We start from the raw sequence: 17779 nt of genomic DNA on the forward strand, positions 1-17779 counted from the left end.
ATGGATTATTAAACACACTACTGATTTTATTTGATCAAAAGATCCTTCCTCCCCTTTACTGTTTTTGTTCTGTTTTCAAAGGGCAGGTAGACCATATACAAAGCAAGGATTTGTTTTGATTTAACATAAAAAGTCACATGGTCAAACTGAATTCTAATTCTAACTTTAGAAACTAGTGGGATTTGAAACTCTGCTTTGGAAATCCTTTATTCACAAATTAGACTATTTGTGTTAATAATGAAGACAGATTGCCTAAAACATCAAAGATAACACTGAATTATACCAGCACTATTTACAGTAACTGACATATTGATCATAAAGTTTATCTTCCAAACACCACTGTTTAGTCAAATTTTGGTGAAAACTTATCAGAAAAGAGGCTAAAGTATTTTAATATTCAGACTTCACTTATTTGATAGCAGGTATATGTCATAGGTGAATACTAATAAAATTAACTTGACTATCTGCAGATTTTTCACTTAACCATCATATATAAATGTGCAACCTAAAGGATGAGAACTCATTATAACCAAATAAGCAAACGTTAGGATACAAATAAAACCAAACACTTAAATCTGATCTGGGGTTTTAAATTTGAGAAGTAGAGACCAGCACTGTGGTACAGAGGGTCAAGCCACTGTTGAGTACTGTTTTGAGTCCCAGATGCTCCACTTCTGACCCAGCTCCCTGCTAATGCATCCAAGAAAGCAGAAGATGGCTCAAGTGCCTGGGCTCCTGTCACCCTTGTGGGAGATCCATCCAGGAGACTGGATGGAGTTCTAGGCTCCTAGCTTTGGCCTGGCCCAGTCCTGGCCATTATGGCTATTTGAAGAATGAACCAGCAGATGGAAGATCTATCTCTCTTCTCTGCTCCTGTCCCCCAACTTTGCCTTTCAAATAAAAAAATAAATAAATTTGAGGAGTAAGCAATTTAGAGCAGCACAGATGAAATTCAATTCACCCAATTTAAAAGTAGAAATTATGCAAATTCTTTTAGAAATAATCATTAACCCTTTAATATTAGTCAAATTTGAAGTATATATATTCAAGTATATTTATTAAAGTCCTAGAATAATGTATAGTGATGATTCAGATTAGCTATTGTTCCTAAATCTTTAGAAAGAGACACAATTTTTGATCCAATCTATGCCAGATTAAGAACAAAAAATAATCAGTACTTTAGTACATCCAAAACATTATGCCAGTGACTCAGATATGCATATTCTTTGTGGATGCAATAATTAATACAATACCATTTCAATCAGAAGCTTAAAGGATTTATTCCAATTCAAGAGTTGTGCTGCAAATGCCCTTTAAACACTGTCAATTATTAAGATTTCTTATTAAAAATCTGGTCTTCTCATTAATAAGGAATTACTTAGAGAACTTTATTCAGGCTACATTTAACCAGACACATCTGCTTTTGTAAAGCCTCTTTTTCCTCATACTTAAGTAGTCAGAGATAATGCAATTAAGAAATAACCAGCCATCTCTTTAGGGGCCGGTGTGGTTGCACACTGGGTAAAGCCATCTCTGATGCCATATGGGCACCAGCTGAATCCCAGCTGCTCCACTTCCTATCCAAATTCCTACTAATGTGCCTGGGAAAGTGGTGGAAGATGGCCAATGTGCTTGGGCACCAGCACCTATGTGGGAGACCCAGAAGAAATTCCTGGCTCCTGGTTTGGGTCTGGCCAAGCCCTGGCCATTTTGGCTATTTAGGGAGTGAACCAATGGATGGAAGATTGATCTCTCTTGGTATTGCCCTCTCTCTTAACTCTTTCAAATAAAACCTTAAAAAAAAAAAAAGCATCTCTTTAGAAAAAGAAATACATTCTGGTCCTTAAACAATCATTCATAGAAGAAATTAGACCACTGTTCCTCACTATTAACAATTCTTCCTATTGCTACTGGGAATCATACTTCACCTCATTCCACTGTTCATTTTCTTGTCTTGGTTATCTGCTATCATTCTGCACTTCCCAACCCCAACTCCTACCAAAATCCTTTTATACTTTTCAAACAACTCTGTTAAGAAAGACTCATTTTGGCTTATCATGATTGGTGGAGCTGCTCTTCCTTATTGGAGGAAACTAGAGAGAGCATGACTGCTGCCAATCTTTTCTGGTTGCAGAAAAAGACAAACTCCATTCCAAATTAGCAAGGTTCCATAAATCCAGTATCTCACACTTTCCAAATCAGTATTATCAGAATTCTTAAAGAACCAATAGATTGGTATTATGTTTATTCACAGGAAAGACAGAACATATGTGTATTACCAATCCTATACTATAAAACTAAAACAACTTCTTACAAAGATGATAAAGATCAAGATTTGTGTTCTAATCCCCCCTTTCCTTATGTTTCCTGAAATAATAACCAATGTTTTGCCTACATCATTTAGTTCACATAAAATTCTAAACAATATGCATCCTAGTGAATATAAAAGGCCACATTCCTACTGATTCAACTCTTGGTTTTAGGATTTTCAGATACCCTGGGAAATCATCAGCTTTTTTGAAGAATATGTAATTTCCTTGAGTAAATTTTATTTTCTAAATGATATTTTAGTAATCAATGTGGCATTCCTGATGAATGCACCAATATTAGTTGTTATACTAAAGAATGTCATATATACATATGATTTTACACTTTGATTATTAACTTCTGGGTAAGAACTCTCTCTCAGAGGCTTAAATATGCATTAAATGGGTATCTAGTGCATGATTTCTACATTATCTGTAAAGCTGGAAGAGCAAAATTGCCTCCAAAATTCAATAAAGAAAAGCAAGCTTCCAAGAAATACAGTTCAAGTAAGGAGCTTTCCATTTCTGGCCTTATCTGCAGTGAGACTTTCATGTAACAGAGCTCTATGAAGTAATTACAGGTTTTACTGTAAACAGGGAAAGTTCTGCCTCCTGGTGTACATTTACATAATCCTCACTCCCAGAAAAACAAATTAACAAAAATGAGAACTCTGTTAAAGAAAAATATATAAAAGTGCATAAAAAAATTTTTGTGTTTTACAGCACATACCAGAAATACCACTTAAGAGTCACAATTTATAATACTTTGTAAGTAGTCATCAGCAAACCTCACAAATAAAATCATTAACAAGATATAGAGATATTTCCACTAAGGGGTCCTTACAATCAGGTTTTCAACAGTCTTTTGGCTGCAGTTGACAGTTCACAATTACAGCCATTCATAAGAGTTCCTGGAATGCGGCCTACAGAGTTCACACTGGTCAGCTATCTATGGAAAGCAATCTGTACTGTGTTCCTTTTAGGGCCAGTAATATTTTGTACCTTGCCCATCTACAAAAGAGGAGTCTGCTAAATGTGTAGTTTAAACAAATTTTGTAACATTTACTGTAAAAGTGACCACAAATTATTTATTAACTATTTTCAACCACGATTATACCCACCAGATTACATAAGATCAATTTAAAAGAGTGTCAATAACGAACCACAAGTCATTCTAATAAGAATGGCTATATATATATATAAACTTTACGGTAATTAATAATTTGGGATCAGCAGGCAATGCTAATTGTTAATTCTTTCGCATACACAACCATCAACACTTCTATAATAGTATTAAATATATATTACCTTAAGGCCTTGTTCTTTAAAATTGCAATACAGAGCATTGTATTAGGTAATAGAACCAAATCATGATGTACTTTTTAGTTTAACAACCGAAATCACCCATTTCCCCTCCCTTTCTCAAAGAAATACACCATGTTTACTAAAATCCTAAAATTTTTTACAAAACAAAGACCTTATTTACCAAAGTTCCCTTAGGATCTGAAACCTATGCACAATGTTTAGGTCATAATTACTCAAAACTTCTCACTCCAATCTGTGTTACCTTTGAGTGACTGCTCATAAAACTGTATGCAGGTTAAAAAAAGGCAACCCCAAATCGCCATATTAAGATTTTTATATAGTATTGTCTCTGCAAAAGTACTCAACTCAGAAATTTAAACATGTCTACAAAACTATATTATTTAATTTTAAGCATACTATTTTAAAATGTCTTCCTGAAGGCTTTCCATTATAAATTGCTTTTTTTTTTTAACTTGATTTATTCCTTCACCAGGTGTTGGCCCACTGACAGTCAAATGTGTAAGATTACAACTTGGAAACTAGCATGTTAAATTAAAAACCAATGGAAGACTATCCACAAAAATTAGACAAGCACATTTGATAAGCAATGCCAATTTTAAAAGATTGAAGTGAGAAAGGAAGTGCCATGTTTAAAGTAGGACTGCACAAACATCAAAACTCCTGAGCTGGCTTAACTGTTGCCATTGAAAACACTGGTATAGTAGTATCTTACTGTACTAAAAATTAAAACATTTACATGTTTGAATTATCAATTTTAATACAGTAAGAGAAATAAATGCATCTCTGATGTCATACCCCAAAGAATATATCTCAGAGTTTCCAGATGTCAACACATCTCTCTGCTTTGTGCCATGTCATAATTTTAAGTTCAGAGGAATGTAATTACTTATGCTGTAAACTTAAGAGGTGTGAAAAGGAGGGATAATATATTCTTTATTCATAATGTACTTCAGTATAGAAAAGTAGGGAGGTTGGAAAACCAGTCATTATTTCTTGAAGAAATAATACAGGACAGTTTATAGAATCAGAGAGGTAAGGAACAGATTATTTACCAACTCAATCAGAAAAGATTAGCTTCTGGCAGACAGAAAAGGGAAAATGCCCCCTGTTGACTATTATCAAAGGTGGAAAAAAATTTAGTTTGCTTTTTCGTTGTGCCCCATACGTAAAAATGGAAGCACCTATAAAAGTAGAAGGATTTTTCTGAGTGGCCTGTCGTATCAGTATCTTGGTAGTCCCATCCATATAAAGTTTTTAGCTAGCTGGGCTCACTTATGGACATGTGGTACTCTCTAAGAGTCCTCAAATGGAAGAAACACTCACCACAAGCAAGTCACCTACAAAAAAAGATGAACTCTTGAGTTACAAAAAGAGAGAAGATGAATGAATTTCAGTGAGCATTTTTCAAACCAACAGACATATATAACAAAAATACAAGGCTAATTAGAAATGGGAAGTCAAGAAAAGTACATGAAAGAACTCAAGAAACATAGAAAGAAAAGGCTTTAACATCTCAGTGTATTTTTTACATACCAATTTTGTTAGAAATCTATAAACCAGTTTTGATATTTTAACACACCTAAAATTAATTTTTCTTTGAAAACCCCAGCTACTAAATGTCTAACCTGTGAAGCACCTGAAACATTTTTTGTAACTTTAAATTGTGCTATCAAGTCAGTTTTTAAAAATTTACTTTGTCAAATTTCAAAAAACACTAACAATCCTTATTAAATCACAACCAAACACCAACTGTTGTAGAACTGGTGTAGCAATACACCAATTTTCACATAAACCATTAAAAAAAAGCACCTCTTAAATAGAGGGAGCCAGTAATTCTCATTTACACTTTTATTATAAAATCACTCTTATTTTCAAGAACTACAGCTTTTACTATTGTTGAAGGCTCTATCTAATACCTTCCTCTCCAACCGTAAAAAGATTAATGGAATGTAAGAGCATCTTACATTTTTGCCTAAACAAAAACTATCTCAGAGAAGCCTCACAACCTTCTATCCCCTTTTATTGAAAGGCTGAACTAAGTATGAATCTTCAAATCCAGATCTGACACTTCCCTCTCTCTCCAGCTTTTCCAGATGCACTGCGGGGAATTCCTCACATAGATTTCTTTTAGAAATCTAGAATCATGAGAGGGTCTTCTGGTTTTCCAAAACGGAAAATGTGTAAATAATTTTATGTGTCAGTCTCCAAACTCACACCGACAAAACTGCCATGAAGTGTTCAAGTGTGACTGGTGTCTAAGAAAGGGGCAATCCTGTGGCAGCATACTAGCTACTGCCTTCAATTTGTGAGGGTTATGCTAAACTCCATTTGTTGAATAAACGCTGCATCCCTACTCATTTTAATAACTTTAAACAGCTGTGACGAGACCAATACCTTCACTACTCACTTTTACATCAGCAGTCCATTTTTACTAAACACAAAGCAAATTTTAAAAGCCCCAATGAACAAAGAACTCTCCCGAAGCTGCGTCCTAAGCTACAGTGTCTGGCCAAGTGTTCTTAGGAAACATTTAAAATAAAGATTTCCATACCTGTCTTCATCACCATCAACAGGAATAGCTATGCTGAATACAGAGGTGGCGAGACTGTTCATAGGTGTTAACTGAAGGGGATTTGCCAGGGCATCTGCAACAGGAGGCTTCACAACAGGCTTATTGTCAGCAATGAGAGAAAGTGGTGGTTGAGGTAGGGGTTCTGATTTTCTTCTAGTATCGTCAACTTGCCCGACTAAAGGTTGGGCTTGAGTCTGAAACTGGCTTAAGTCAGACTGCGGTAGACTCGTTGGGGCACTGTGCGTGCCTGGCGCCAAGGGCAGCCCGACGTGCTGGATTATGCTGCTGCTCCTGCTCACTGGCGTATGGCTGCTCAGCTGCTGCGACTGGGCCAGAGGCGCGGGTACATTTGGCATAGTAACAGAAGTGGTAGACACACTAGGCACGCTTGGGGCGGGCACGGCTGCAGGCACGTTTGGAACTCCGGGCACCACGGCGTGAGGGCCACCAGGCAAGGCTGACAGCTGACCACTGCCACCCATCTGCGGCGGAGGCACGGACTGGGGCTGCCCAGCCCCTGTAGGCCCCATGCCTGGCTGCACCACGCCTCCCAGAGCAGCCGGGGGCACTGCGGCCGGCTGACAAGGCGCTGCCTGCCCGCCTTGCGCAGGTCCTGGCCCTAAGGCCAGAGCTTCACTCGGCTGGGAAGACGCGCCTAAGATCTGCGCGCCCACTGAGGCGGCGCTCTGGCTGGTGCCCACGGCAAAGCTGGCCGCCGCGGCGGGGCTCGCTCCCACGCCGGCGTTCGAAGGCTGCGCGGGGCTTGGCGGCTGCAGGCCGGCCACGTGCTGTTGCAGGTACTCACTTTGGCCAGAGGGCTGGACCGGCAGCAAATGCCCAGGCGCTATCTGAGGCTGGGGGTACGCGAACTGTTGGGGCTGCTGCGGGGCTGTAGCGCCGACCGCCGGGACCGGCTGGGGAGGCAAAGACACCGCCGACTGCGCCTGGGCTACTACATTCGTTGGCGGCAGACTCTGCCCACCCGGCCCCGGAGGGGCGCCGCTGGGCCCGATTCCCTGGGGCTGGCCTGGCTGCGCGGCTGCTATCATTGGCTGCGGCCCGGCAGCGACTCCTGCAAACGGCGGCAGCGGAGCCGAGCTCTGAGCCACAGCCCCACCTACGGGCGGCGGCGGCTGTGGCTGCCCAACGCTAAAACTCTGCGGCTGGGCCGGAGTGGGCTGGCTCATTTTCTCCGACGGGGGTAGCTGTGACACAGCAGACAAGGAGCTGTCAGTTCCAGAGTCGGGCCCGTGCGCCCCCTGCATGGAGGCCACCACCACCACCACCGACCCTCCGGTGGCGCCCAGGCCACTGTCCCGCTCCGCAGTTTGCTCCAAAGTATTGCTGTGTCGAATGCAATCCCCAGACCTGGTCAGGACACTGCTGTCGGAATCCCGCTCATAGTATTCCACACACGTCCATCGGCCGCGGCGGTAGGGCTCTCCGCTCCCGTGGTCCAGCTTGATCACGCGAAATCGGGAACTGCAAGTGGCGGGCGGCTGAGCCGGGGCTGCGGGCCCCGGCCCGGCAGACGGGCCCGCCGCCGGGGGGCCTCCGGGTGCTCCTGAGGCGGGGGCCGTCGCCGCCAGGGTGCTGGCGAGAGCCCCAGCGACGCTCCGGGCCGACACGGCTCCTCCTCCGTTGGCAGGAGCGGCCGCCGCGGCTGCCAGCTGCCCATCCAGGAGGAGGTTTGGGGAGACGGTCCCGGGAGTCTCGGCGTCCCCAACATTGTTGAGGGTCTCTTCGGAGGAGCTGCGCTCGCAGACCTCCTCAGGCCCGTAATCTGTGGCCCGGGAAACGTCGAATATCTCGGAGGAGACGTCCTCTGTGCGCGACTCGTCCGGGTCGTCCAGGCTCTCCGTGTCCTCGGTGATGCTACTGGCCACCTGGGCCGTGGTGACACTGGTGATCTGGAAGCAGCTCTTCTTCTTGGCCGGCATCTTGGACATGGTGAGGAAGGCTGGAGGGCACACGGGCACGCCGGCTCCTCGGGGATCCTGCCGGAAACGGCGAAGGGCAGCGCACAGGGGGGCCCCCAAAGACAAAGTCCGAGTCCGCGCTGGGGTGGGCGGCCCGCAGCTGAGGAGTCACGGGCTGATGCGGGCGCCGGACGCTCGCTCAGACATCCTCCTGCCCGCTTCCTTGTCGGGGTCGATCTCCGCGGCTCGGCCCCCAGGTCGCACTCGTGCGGCGGCGCCTCAATTCAATCCCGTCCGCCGCAGCAAGAGAGGGATCCCAGGGGCGCGCTGGCGGCTTCCTCCCTCGTCTCCGGGCCGCCGTGGGCAGTCCAGCTCGGCGCTCGGCACGGTCAGCAGGCCTGGGCTGGGGGTGGGAGTGGGAGGGCGAAGGGGAGGAGGAGGAGGAGGAGGAGGAGGAGAAGAAGGAGGTGGAGGAGCAGGAGGCGGCGGCGGCGGCGGCGGCGGCGGCGGCGTGAGGGGCGGCGCTGCCCCGCTCGGGCTCCTCAGGACGGGGCCGGCAGCAGCTCGCAGGGAAGAACGGGAGGAGTGGCGAGGCCGGAGGTTCCCGATTCAGCTGGGAGCCCGCGGGCCAGGGCTGGCTGAAGGTCTGCGGGCGGGCGGCCCTCCCTCCCCGGCTCTAGCCGGAGCTCAGCCCCAGGGACATGGTGACTGTCTTCGGGCGGAAACCCGCTCCGGGGGAAGGGAAGGCCGGCTCGGGCCTCCCCTCCCAGGGGGAGCCACCCCCGCGGGCGGCGGCGGCGGCGGCGGTCTCGGCCTCCCCTCGCGGCTCTCCGGAGAGTGAGGGGCGGCGGCGGCGGAGGCGGCGGCAGACGGCTGGCCGGCGAGCGGAGGCGCTCCGACGATGGGAGGTAGCGGTGGTGGCCTCTTCGGCTCCCCCTCGGTGCTCCGGTTCGTAAATCCTGGAGAAACTGAAATTCAAACTGCTGAAGCGGCGGCTGCAGCGCCCTCCCCTCGGCCAAGATGGGGCTGAAATGGCCGCGCCAGGGATGCTGGGAGGAGCAGCAGCCCCGCTGCCGCCGCCGCTGCCGACTAAAATGCCGCCGCTGCCGCAGCTACCGCCAGCGCCGCAGCCGGCGCCGCTCCGTGACGCACCGGCGTCGTGACGTCACCGCCCCGCCCCCTCCGGTTTCCTGCAGTTTCGCGTGGAGGCTGGGGGTGGATGGGCGGAGCTAAAGGTTAAAAAAAAAAGGGGGAGCGGTTTCTTTCTTTAAAATATTTTTAATTTAAAATTTTAAGTGATGAAGAGCTAAAGACAGTTTTTAATTCTAAGCCGAGAGAAGCTTGCGACTTCGCTAATCTGATGTTTGTACATCGGTTTGTTCTGAGACACTGGAAGGCTGGAGGTCATGTGCTGTGTCTAATGTTTAGCAAAATCTTGGTGAAATGAGGGCGATAGCCGTGGGGACCTTGGAGGGGAGAATTAAATGGGATAAAGAGGGATACCGCGGGAGGAACCAAATCACTTAAAAAGTCTTGAAAATAAAGGTTGAGCCCTACAGTAAGAGAAGTGAAATGTTGAGAGGAATCAGGATGATTAACGAGGTAAAGCAAGCCAGATTGAGTCAGAAAAATGATCCTGCAGCCAGAAATTCTGTCTCCAACAATGGCATCAGGGGAGGGTTACTTGCCCAGGGTGAAGTCAGTTTCAAAAAAGATTAGGGGTTGCTAACATATTCCTGATTTTCCTGAATTTGCTGATTCCAGGCTGGAAGAGTTCATTTAAACTCTGGAGACTGTTTTTACTTTCAGCACGAAATCAGCCTAGTGACTCCACAAATGTGGAACCTACTGCATTACATAGATCTAGTTCTTTCTTTTGTTTATTCTAAAGCTGCTAGTTGGAGCCAGGGTGTTCATGGTTTTGGTTGGACCATGAACAACCGTAACAGGTCAGAAAGCACCCTTTCCTGAACTGGTGCGAAGAATAGCTGTGAAAGTGCTGGCGAGTTTATCATTTTGTGGTTACTTCCCAGCAAAAACAAATGGTAATACCATTTGTTTTTCTTTTTTTAAAAAAGATTTATTTATTTGAAAGAGAAAGTTACAGAAAGAGGTAGAGGCAGAGATCTTTCATCCACTGGGTCACTTTCCAATGCCTTCAATGGCCCAGCTGAGCCTATCCAAAGTGAGGAGCCAGGAACCTTTTCCAGGTCTCCCATGTGGTGCAAGGGTCCAAGTCTTTGGGCCACCCTCCGTTGCTTTCCAAGGACATTAGCAGGGAGCTGGATTGGAAGTGGAGCAGCCAGGACTCAAACCGGTGCCCTTATGGGATGCTGGCGCTGCAGGCCGGGACTTTAACCTGCTTCGCCACAGCATTGGCCCTGAAGGGCATAATTTCAAACAATTAAAACAAATAGGAGTAGTGGCTCTTGAACTCTGATATACTAAAGCAAGTCATCATTTAGGTAGAATCTAAAAGTCTTACTGGAAATCAAGATTCCCTGTCTGTTGCAGCTTTAGTAATCACATCTTGGTGACTTTCATAAATCAGTATGTTGTATGTCATTTTATCCAGTTCTAAAATCTTTGAGGAGTAGACACACTTCTTATCTGAAAAGATTTTGATAATTAAAATCTATAGAGAATATGCTATGGTCTTAATTGTAATTAATTTATAGAGAGAAGTCTTTTAACCTTAGTAGAAACCATATCCTCCAAACCCAAGTGACTGAGGTCAGGATGTGAAATAAGACCCCGTAATAACATCCCTGTTTCTTAAGGGGGTGGGAGAGTAAAAGCACAAAGTGTGACATTATGCTGCTGTTGTGGCAGAGAGAGCTAATGGAATGTTTCATTTCTAAACCTATAGTTCTAGTCATTGTTAGGGACAGTTTTTCATCAATAAGTCAGATCAGCTGGTTAAATATAATATGAACATACAAAAGCTTAATTTTGCATTTATTTACCACATTGTTGAAAGTACTGTTGGCTGTGGAGCTTTTGGAAAAATAAATGTTGCGTGTACCATTATATTATCTTATTATGTAAACTTCTTGATCACTTGTCATGATATCCTTAAACCACACATTTAAAGGAAAAATCTTGCTTACCTGTAAGACCATTTCTACATAAATAAGTTGTAAAGGATATATTATGAAATGAAAGAAGAGATAAAACTAATTTAGGAGAGATGAAATTCTAAATTTCTGGTAATCAGGAAAGGTTAAAGTTGTTAAAAGACATATTAGAAATAAGATTTGTGGGGCCGGTGCTGTGGTGCAGCCAATTAACACCCTGGCCTGAAGCTCCAAGATCCCATATGGGCGCCTGAGACCCAGCTGCTCCATTCCACTCTAGCTCTCTGCTGTGGCCTGGGAAAGCAGTAGAAGATGGCTCCAGTCCTTGGGCCCCTGCACCCACATGGGAGACCCAGAAGAAGCTCCTGGTTCCTGGCTTCAGATCGGCCCAGCTCCGGCTGTTATGGGCAATTGAGGAGTGAACCAGCGGATGGAAGACCTCTCTCTCTCTCTCTCTCTCTCTCTCTGCCTCTTCTCTCCCTGTGTAACTCTGACTTTCAAATAAATAAAGAAATCTTTAAAAAAAAAGAAATAAGATTTATAAAATTCAAATGTTTCATTTAGATATTTAAAGATTTGTGTGTATGTTTAATGAAATAGTTCTTTTGGAAGTACTGTTTTCCAAAAGGTTAAGGACTTTAGCTTCTTTTACACATTTGAACTTAAAAAAGGTAGAGGATTTATTGCATCAAAACCACTGTGAAGAAATTATAAAAATTCTCATTGCTACAAATAAGTGTGAAATCATTGTGTAGGGGACAAAAATGGTAGAAGGCTTTCTAAAGTACAAAAGGTCATGCATTTCAAAGACTTAAAAGCCTTCAAATAACTAATTAAAATGGCAGAAAACAGGATATACATGTAAGTTCATATGTTGTGTGTGTGTGTGCGCGCAGAGTTGTTAATAAGCAATGTGGTTGCCTCATTCACAGGAGTCCGAAACCTCAAGAGGAAGGGTCTTACTCCAGTTACCTTGGCTCCAAGCCTGCACCCAGAAACCTTTGTTACTGCTCCCAGAGCTCCCAGCTTGTCCTGTACTTCATAATTCCTTCAAAAACTTCTTGTAACACTGTATGGGAAACACATTTAGGAGCAACGCAGAGGGAAAAACCCACTTAAAACTAAAACTAAGGACTATTTCTAATGTTGAAAAAAAAAATAACTGTGACAGCAAGATCTCTTCATCATTTGTAAACAGCATACCCTCAGATTCTACGAGATTATTATGTAACCGTGTCAGTACCAGATGGTGAATTATTTTATAATCACAAGCTCCTAGGATGTTAACTGCAGATACTCAAGAAAACCTGACTTTTTATTTTCAGTGAGTGCATATTGTATTTAAAATAATGAAACATTAAACACTCTGGAGCAGAAAAAAGAAAACAGTACTTTCTGTTAAAATTGAGGATCTTGCTGGGGCAGGCATTTAACTCAACACTTAACAATCTGCTTGGGATGCCTGCATCCCACACCTGAGTGCCTGGGTTTGAGCCCTTTCTCCGCTTTCAATACCAGCTTCTTGGTAATGGGTGCCCTAGGGGGCAGCAGGTCCCTACCATCCACGTGGTAGACCTGACTAGGGCACCTTGCTCCTGGCTTCAGACTGACACAACCCCGGCTGTTGCAAGTATTTGGGGAGTGAACTAGAAGACGGGAGATCTCTGTCTCTCTGTCTCTATCTCTCTGCCTTTCCAATAAATAATAAATAAATAGGCATCTTCCTAGACGAGGAGCAGTAACCCCTTACCATGAATGCCATTAACCAGCCAGTGACCTATATTGAACATTCCTTGAGTGCATTAGGAATTGGACAGTGTGTATCCAGGCCAAATCATTTTCTGGGGTTTAGAAATCACTTATGTTTATTTTCTGTTTTTATCATCAAACTGTCAGGAAAATACAAAATGGAGGAGTAGTTTTCAGTTTCCAAAAAGCATTTGCTAGAAATAAATATCAGTTGTCTAAACAAATAGTCTTTGATTTATTACTGTGATTTTCCTGGGGTTCCATTTCTGGAACAATATCATATTAATAAAACTTTGCAGTGAACCATTGTGTAATATTATCTAAAAAGGAAAAATGCAGTGAAAAAGGACTAAGGCTAATAAGATATCATGAATACTTTTATAAAGCAAAATATAATCTGATTGAGATGCACAAATTCTTAAAAATAAGATGTTTACAATTTTCTCATTTAGGAAAACTTGTATTAGACACTCTTAGAGTTTGATACACAGTGAAATGATGTCTTTTTATTTATTTTATTTTTTTTAAAATAAATATGGGATGTAGGGGACCAAGGACTTGGGCCATCTTCTACTGCCTTCCCAGGCCATAGCAGAGAGCTGGATCAGAAGTAGAGCAGCTGGGACTCAAACTGGTACCCATATGGGATGCCGGCACTGCAGGTGGCAGCTTTACCTGCTACGCCACAGCGCTGGTCCCAGATAATTTATTAATTTTAAAAAATATTTATTTGAAAGAGTGAGAGAGAAACAGAGAACATGAGATTCATCTGCTGGTTCACTTCCAACATGGCTGTAGTGGCCAGGGCTGGACCAGGCCAGAGCCAAGAGCCAAGAGCTTCTTTCGTGTCTCCCATGTGGGTGTAGAGGTCCAACCACTGGGACATCTGCTGCTTTCCCAGACCATTAGTAGGGAGCTGTATAGGAAGTGGAGTAGCTGGGACACAAGCTGCTGGCCTTATGGGTTGCTTGCGTTGTACGTGGCAGCTTTATGTGCTATGTGCCACAATGCTAACCCCTGGAATTTAATTTAAAATATCTAAATCTAAAATGTTAATTCTGTTCTGCAACCTAGCATAAATGCTAAAATATGGGACAGCATAAATAGAACTAGCTATTAAGGACTACAATACTTCTGTAGATTTGTTTTTTTTTTTTTTTTTTTTTTTGCTCATTATAAATGGCCACTTGGAATAAAATGAAAGAGATGTACTTTGCCTAATTGGAAAGATCAACAATAAATTCTGGTTTTGCTATAAACTTGTTTGGTGATTGCTGACAAGTTTATTAATCCCTCAGTTTCCCCATTACTAAAACAAAGAATATTGTGGTAATAACATCGTCACAAACAGCTGTTAAACTACCCAACTCACTGAAAGAATGCAGAAGAAAAGTGAAGTTGTGGCAGTGCTTTGGTATCTGTGGGAGAAAAGATAGCAATTCCATGTGAAGCTATTGGTAATACCATTTTTCTTTTGAAAGGCAGAGTGGACAGTGAGAGAGAGAGACAGAGAGAAAGGTCTTCCTTTGCCGTTGGTTCACCCCCCAAATGGCTGCTGCGGCCGGTGCACTGCGCTGATCCAAAGCTAGGAGCCAAGTGTTTCTCCTGGTCTCCCATGCAGGTGCAGGGCCCAAGCACTTGGGCCATCCTCCACTGCACTCATGGGCCACAGCAGAGAGCTGGACTGGAAGAGGAGCAATGGGGACAGAATCCGGTGCCCCAACCAGGACTAGAACCCCGGGTGCTGGCGCCGCAGGTGGAAGATTAGCCTAGTGAGCCGTGGCACTGGCCAGTAATATCATTTTCAATATCATTTGTCAATAAGAAAAGTAGCGGCTACTAAATATTCATGATTTTATGAAGAAGCCATGTTCTGAAATAGGTGAGTTATTTACATGTAGTGGCATTTCCTTTGATAAAGTGATCCATCATCTGTTCTTTCTTGTATAAATGAGTGTGGTGTATACACGGGTGTGATTATATATTGCTTAAAGTAGTAAAATATGTGTAATTTTAAGTTGTAACTGACACTCACAAAAGAACATTGAAAGACATTGCCAATTTCTGGACTTCAGAATTATAGTCCTCTCTGTCTACACTATTATTGGTTTATAAAGTTTTAGAAAAATGCGCTAGAGTGTAGAAACTTCTATACAGTAGACCTGGACATTATCTAGGTGTTTTTGAATGTAAATCTGAAGGTCATTCATGGGAGACAAGGGTTGAAAGGCACAGGTAGCATCTTGACTGCCTCATATTCCCAGTTATGTTTAATTCCCAAATAACTAGCTCTTCAATCACTGGGAACAAAACCTTTTTAGCATTTTACTTTGGAGTACCTGAAATTCTACTTTCAAAGCATTCATGCTTATTAAAAGTTCAGCCCATGATTTGTATTTGCATAAAGATTTGAGTGTTCACTTAATATGGACATATAATGAGCTGCTCTCTGCAGTTTAATACTCACTCCCTCCCCCATCCTTAACCTATGATCTTTGGAGGAGAACGAAGCCACTCAACTACAGACAGAGAAGGGAAATGCAAAATGAAGGTGAAAAGCTAACCACAGGGTTATTCCAATTTTGGCCATCAGCTTCCTAATGCAAAATGAGTAATAGTGTTATTTCAACACCCGTTCTATGGTACTTGCTTGTTTTAAACTAAATCGACTGGACACAAGTACATTTTCCTCTTAAAAATATTTAGAACTTTACCCTTCATTTTTTCTGGATTTTGACAGTAATGTCTCTTCTTTGCAGTTTGCTTATGTTTATTCAACAACTGATCTAATACTATCTTTTTAGCCTGTAATCATTTTATTTTTGTTTATTTTGTGGTACTACAGCAATACAAAATGATTCCACTTCCTAAGGAAAAAAATTCAACTCCTTTCTACAAAAATGCATATTTTAAGAAAAATAACAATTTGGTGCTGATTCATTCAAATTATTAAAGTATTCTCCACTGAATTTCTTTAAATGTAGTGCTTGTGTTCAAAAACAGTTTACTGAATATTTAATTTGAAATATTGTATTTTGGCATAAAAATTCTCCTAGTCGCATCAAATTTATCTTATGAACAAACAACCCCAAATATAACACTAGTTTTACATGTTATTCATTCAACCTGTATTTAGAAGCCTTCTATGTGGTACCCTCTTTGCTGGACTTGGGGAAAACAGCTGTGAGCTACACAAGACCTTAGATTTTGATAGAGGAAATAGACAGCAAAGAACTAAACAAAGAAATGTGGCAATTTCAAATGCAGTCATGCCTTGTGCAAACATCCTTCAGTCTATTTACACAAACTAAGATAGCTATGATGTCACTAGGCGAAATAACCTTATGGGGTCACTATCACATATACACTCTGTTAATGTCATGAATACATAATTGTATTCGTTAAGTGTTGAGAAGAAAGGAAATAACAATGCAACTTGTAGGATGGGTCTCCCTAGAGAGGTATCCTGCATGTGAGGGCCTGAGAAGGGCTCTTTGATTCAGGACAAGCTCTTCAATAACTGGGGAAGGCACATTTGAGGAATAGACATGGGTGAAGACAATGGCCTTGTAGTGGAAACCCCTGTGTGGTGGGGAGGGAGCTGGGGGGCACCTAAGAAGAAGTAGGCAGGGACCACAGATCATGTGGGCATTTTTGGCGAAATGAAAAACACATAACTTATTTTAAATGTAATCAGAAGGGGTCGGCACTGTGGCAAAGCAGATCTGTAGTGCTGGCATCCCATGCGGGTGCTGGTTCAAGTCCAAGCTGTTCCAATTCCAATCCAGCTACCTGCTTGGGAAAGCAGTGGAAGATGGTCCAAGGGCCCCTGTACCCGTGTGGGTGACCCGGAGAAAGCTCCTGGTTCCTGGCTTTAGTCTGCCCCAGCCTTTGTGGCCATTTGGGACTGAACCAGCAGATGGAAGATCTCTTTCTTTCTCTACCGCTCTGTAATTTTTTTCAAGTAAGTAAATACATAAAAAAATAATCAGAAGCCACAAGAAGGTTATAAGCAGTGCATTAGCATCTGATTTAGACAAACTTTTTTTGTCTTCTTAATTGCTAATAGTTTAGAATATGTTGTGTATTATGCTTAGAAAGATCTTTAAAAAAACTTACATGATCAAAGATTAGTTTCTTTTTTTATTTAAAAAATGTTTAAAAGATTTTATATTTATTTATTTAAGAGGTAGAGTTACAAACTGTGAGAGGGAGAGACAGAGAGAGAGGTCTTCCATCCACTGGTTCACTCCCCAATTGGCTACAATGGCTGGAGCTGCTTTCTCCGGGTCTCCCACATGGGTACAGGGGCCCAAGGGCTTGGGCCATCTTCTACTGCTTTTCCAGGCCATAGCATAGAGCTTGATCGGAATTGGAGCAGCCGGGACTCGAACTGGCGACCATATGGGATGCTGGCGCCACAGGCGGAGGATTAACCCACTGTACCACAGGACTGGCCCCAAAAAGTAGTTCCTTCTTATGGGATTATAATACTTGTGTCATACCAAAATGATAGAAATATTTGACAATCTAAAAGACATTCTTATACAGATATTTAGTTACTTTGTAGTAAATTAACTATGTATAAAAAAGAAATCTTTTTCTCATTGAAATCTTAACTCTAACCTAAGGGCAGTGACTGGGATTACTCAAGAGAAACTTGAGATGCTCCACTTTAAAAATCAATCAAACAACTCTGAATAAAAGTAAAGAGGAAGTCATTTTTTAAAAATGTAATTATTAGATAAGTGATATAATCAACTGACAAAGATTATTTCCAATAAATAGAGCTATATATTTTTTTTTTGAAGATCTTCCGTTTTATGGGTC

The 17779-nt window shown here is 42.7% G+C and overlaps 1 protein-coding gene across 5 annotated transcripts in view; it reads right to left on the minus strand.

The window, feature by feature from the left end:
• The window catches only part of TSC22D2 (TSC22 domain family member 2), a 46537-nt gene extending 37959 nt beyond the window's left edge, over window positions 1–8578 (minus strand). Inside the window, exon 1 of one of the 5 annotated variants that reach the window (XR_009868194.1) lies at window positions 6184–8576. Coding sequence is in view for 3 of the 5 variants with exons in the window: in XM_062213135.1 (XP_062069119.1) it covers window positions 6184–8153 (1970 nt within the window). In the remaining 2 variants the exon portion in view is untranslated. Of the gene's footprint in view, window positions 1–6183 lie in introns of all 5 variants that reach the window. The other 4 variants (XR_009868195.1, XM_062213135.1, XM_062213140.1 and 1 more) reach the window with 4 other exon arrangements.
• Between the last annotated feature and the right edge of the window lie 9201 nt (window positions 8579–17779).

This window comes from Lepus europaeus, chromosome 2 (genome assembly GCF_033115175.1).
Source record: "Lepus europaeus isolate LE1 chromosome 2, mLepTim1.pri, whole genome shotgun sequence".
NCBI classification, from domain to species: Eukaryota; Metazoa; Chordata; class Mammalia; order Lagomorpha; family Leporidae; genus Lepus; species Lepus europaeus.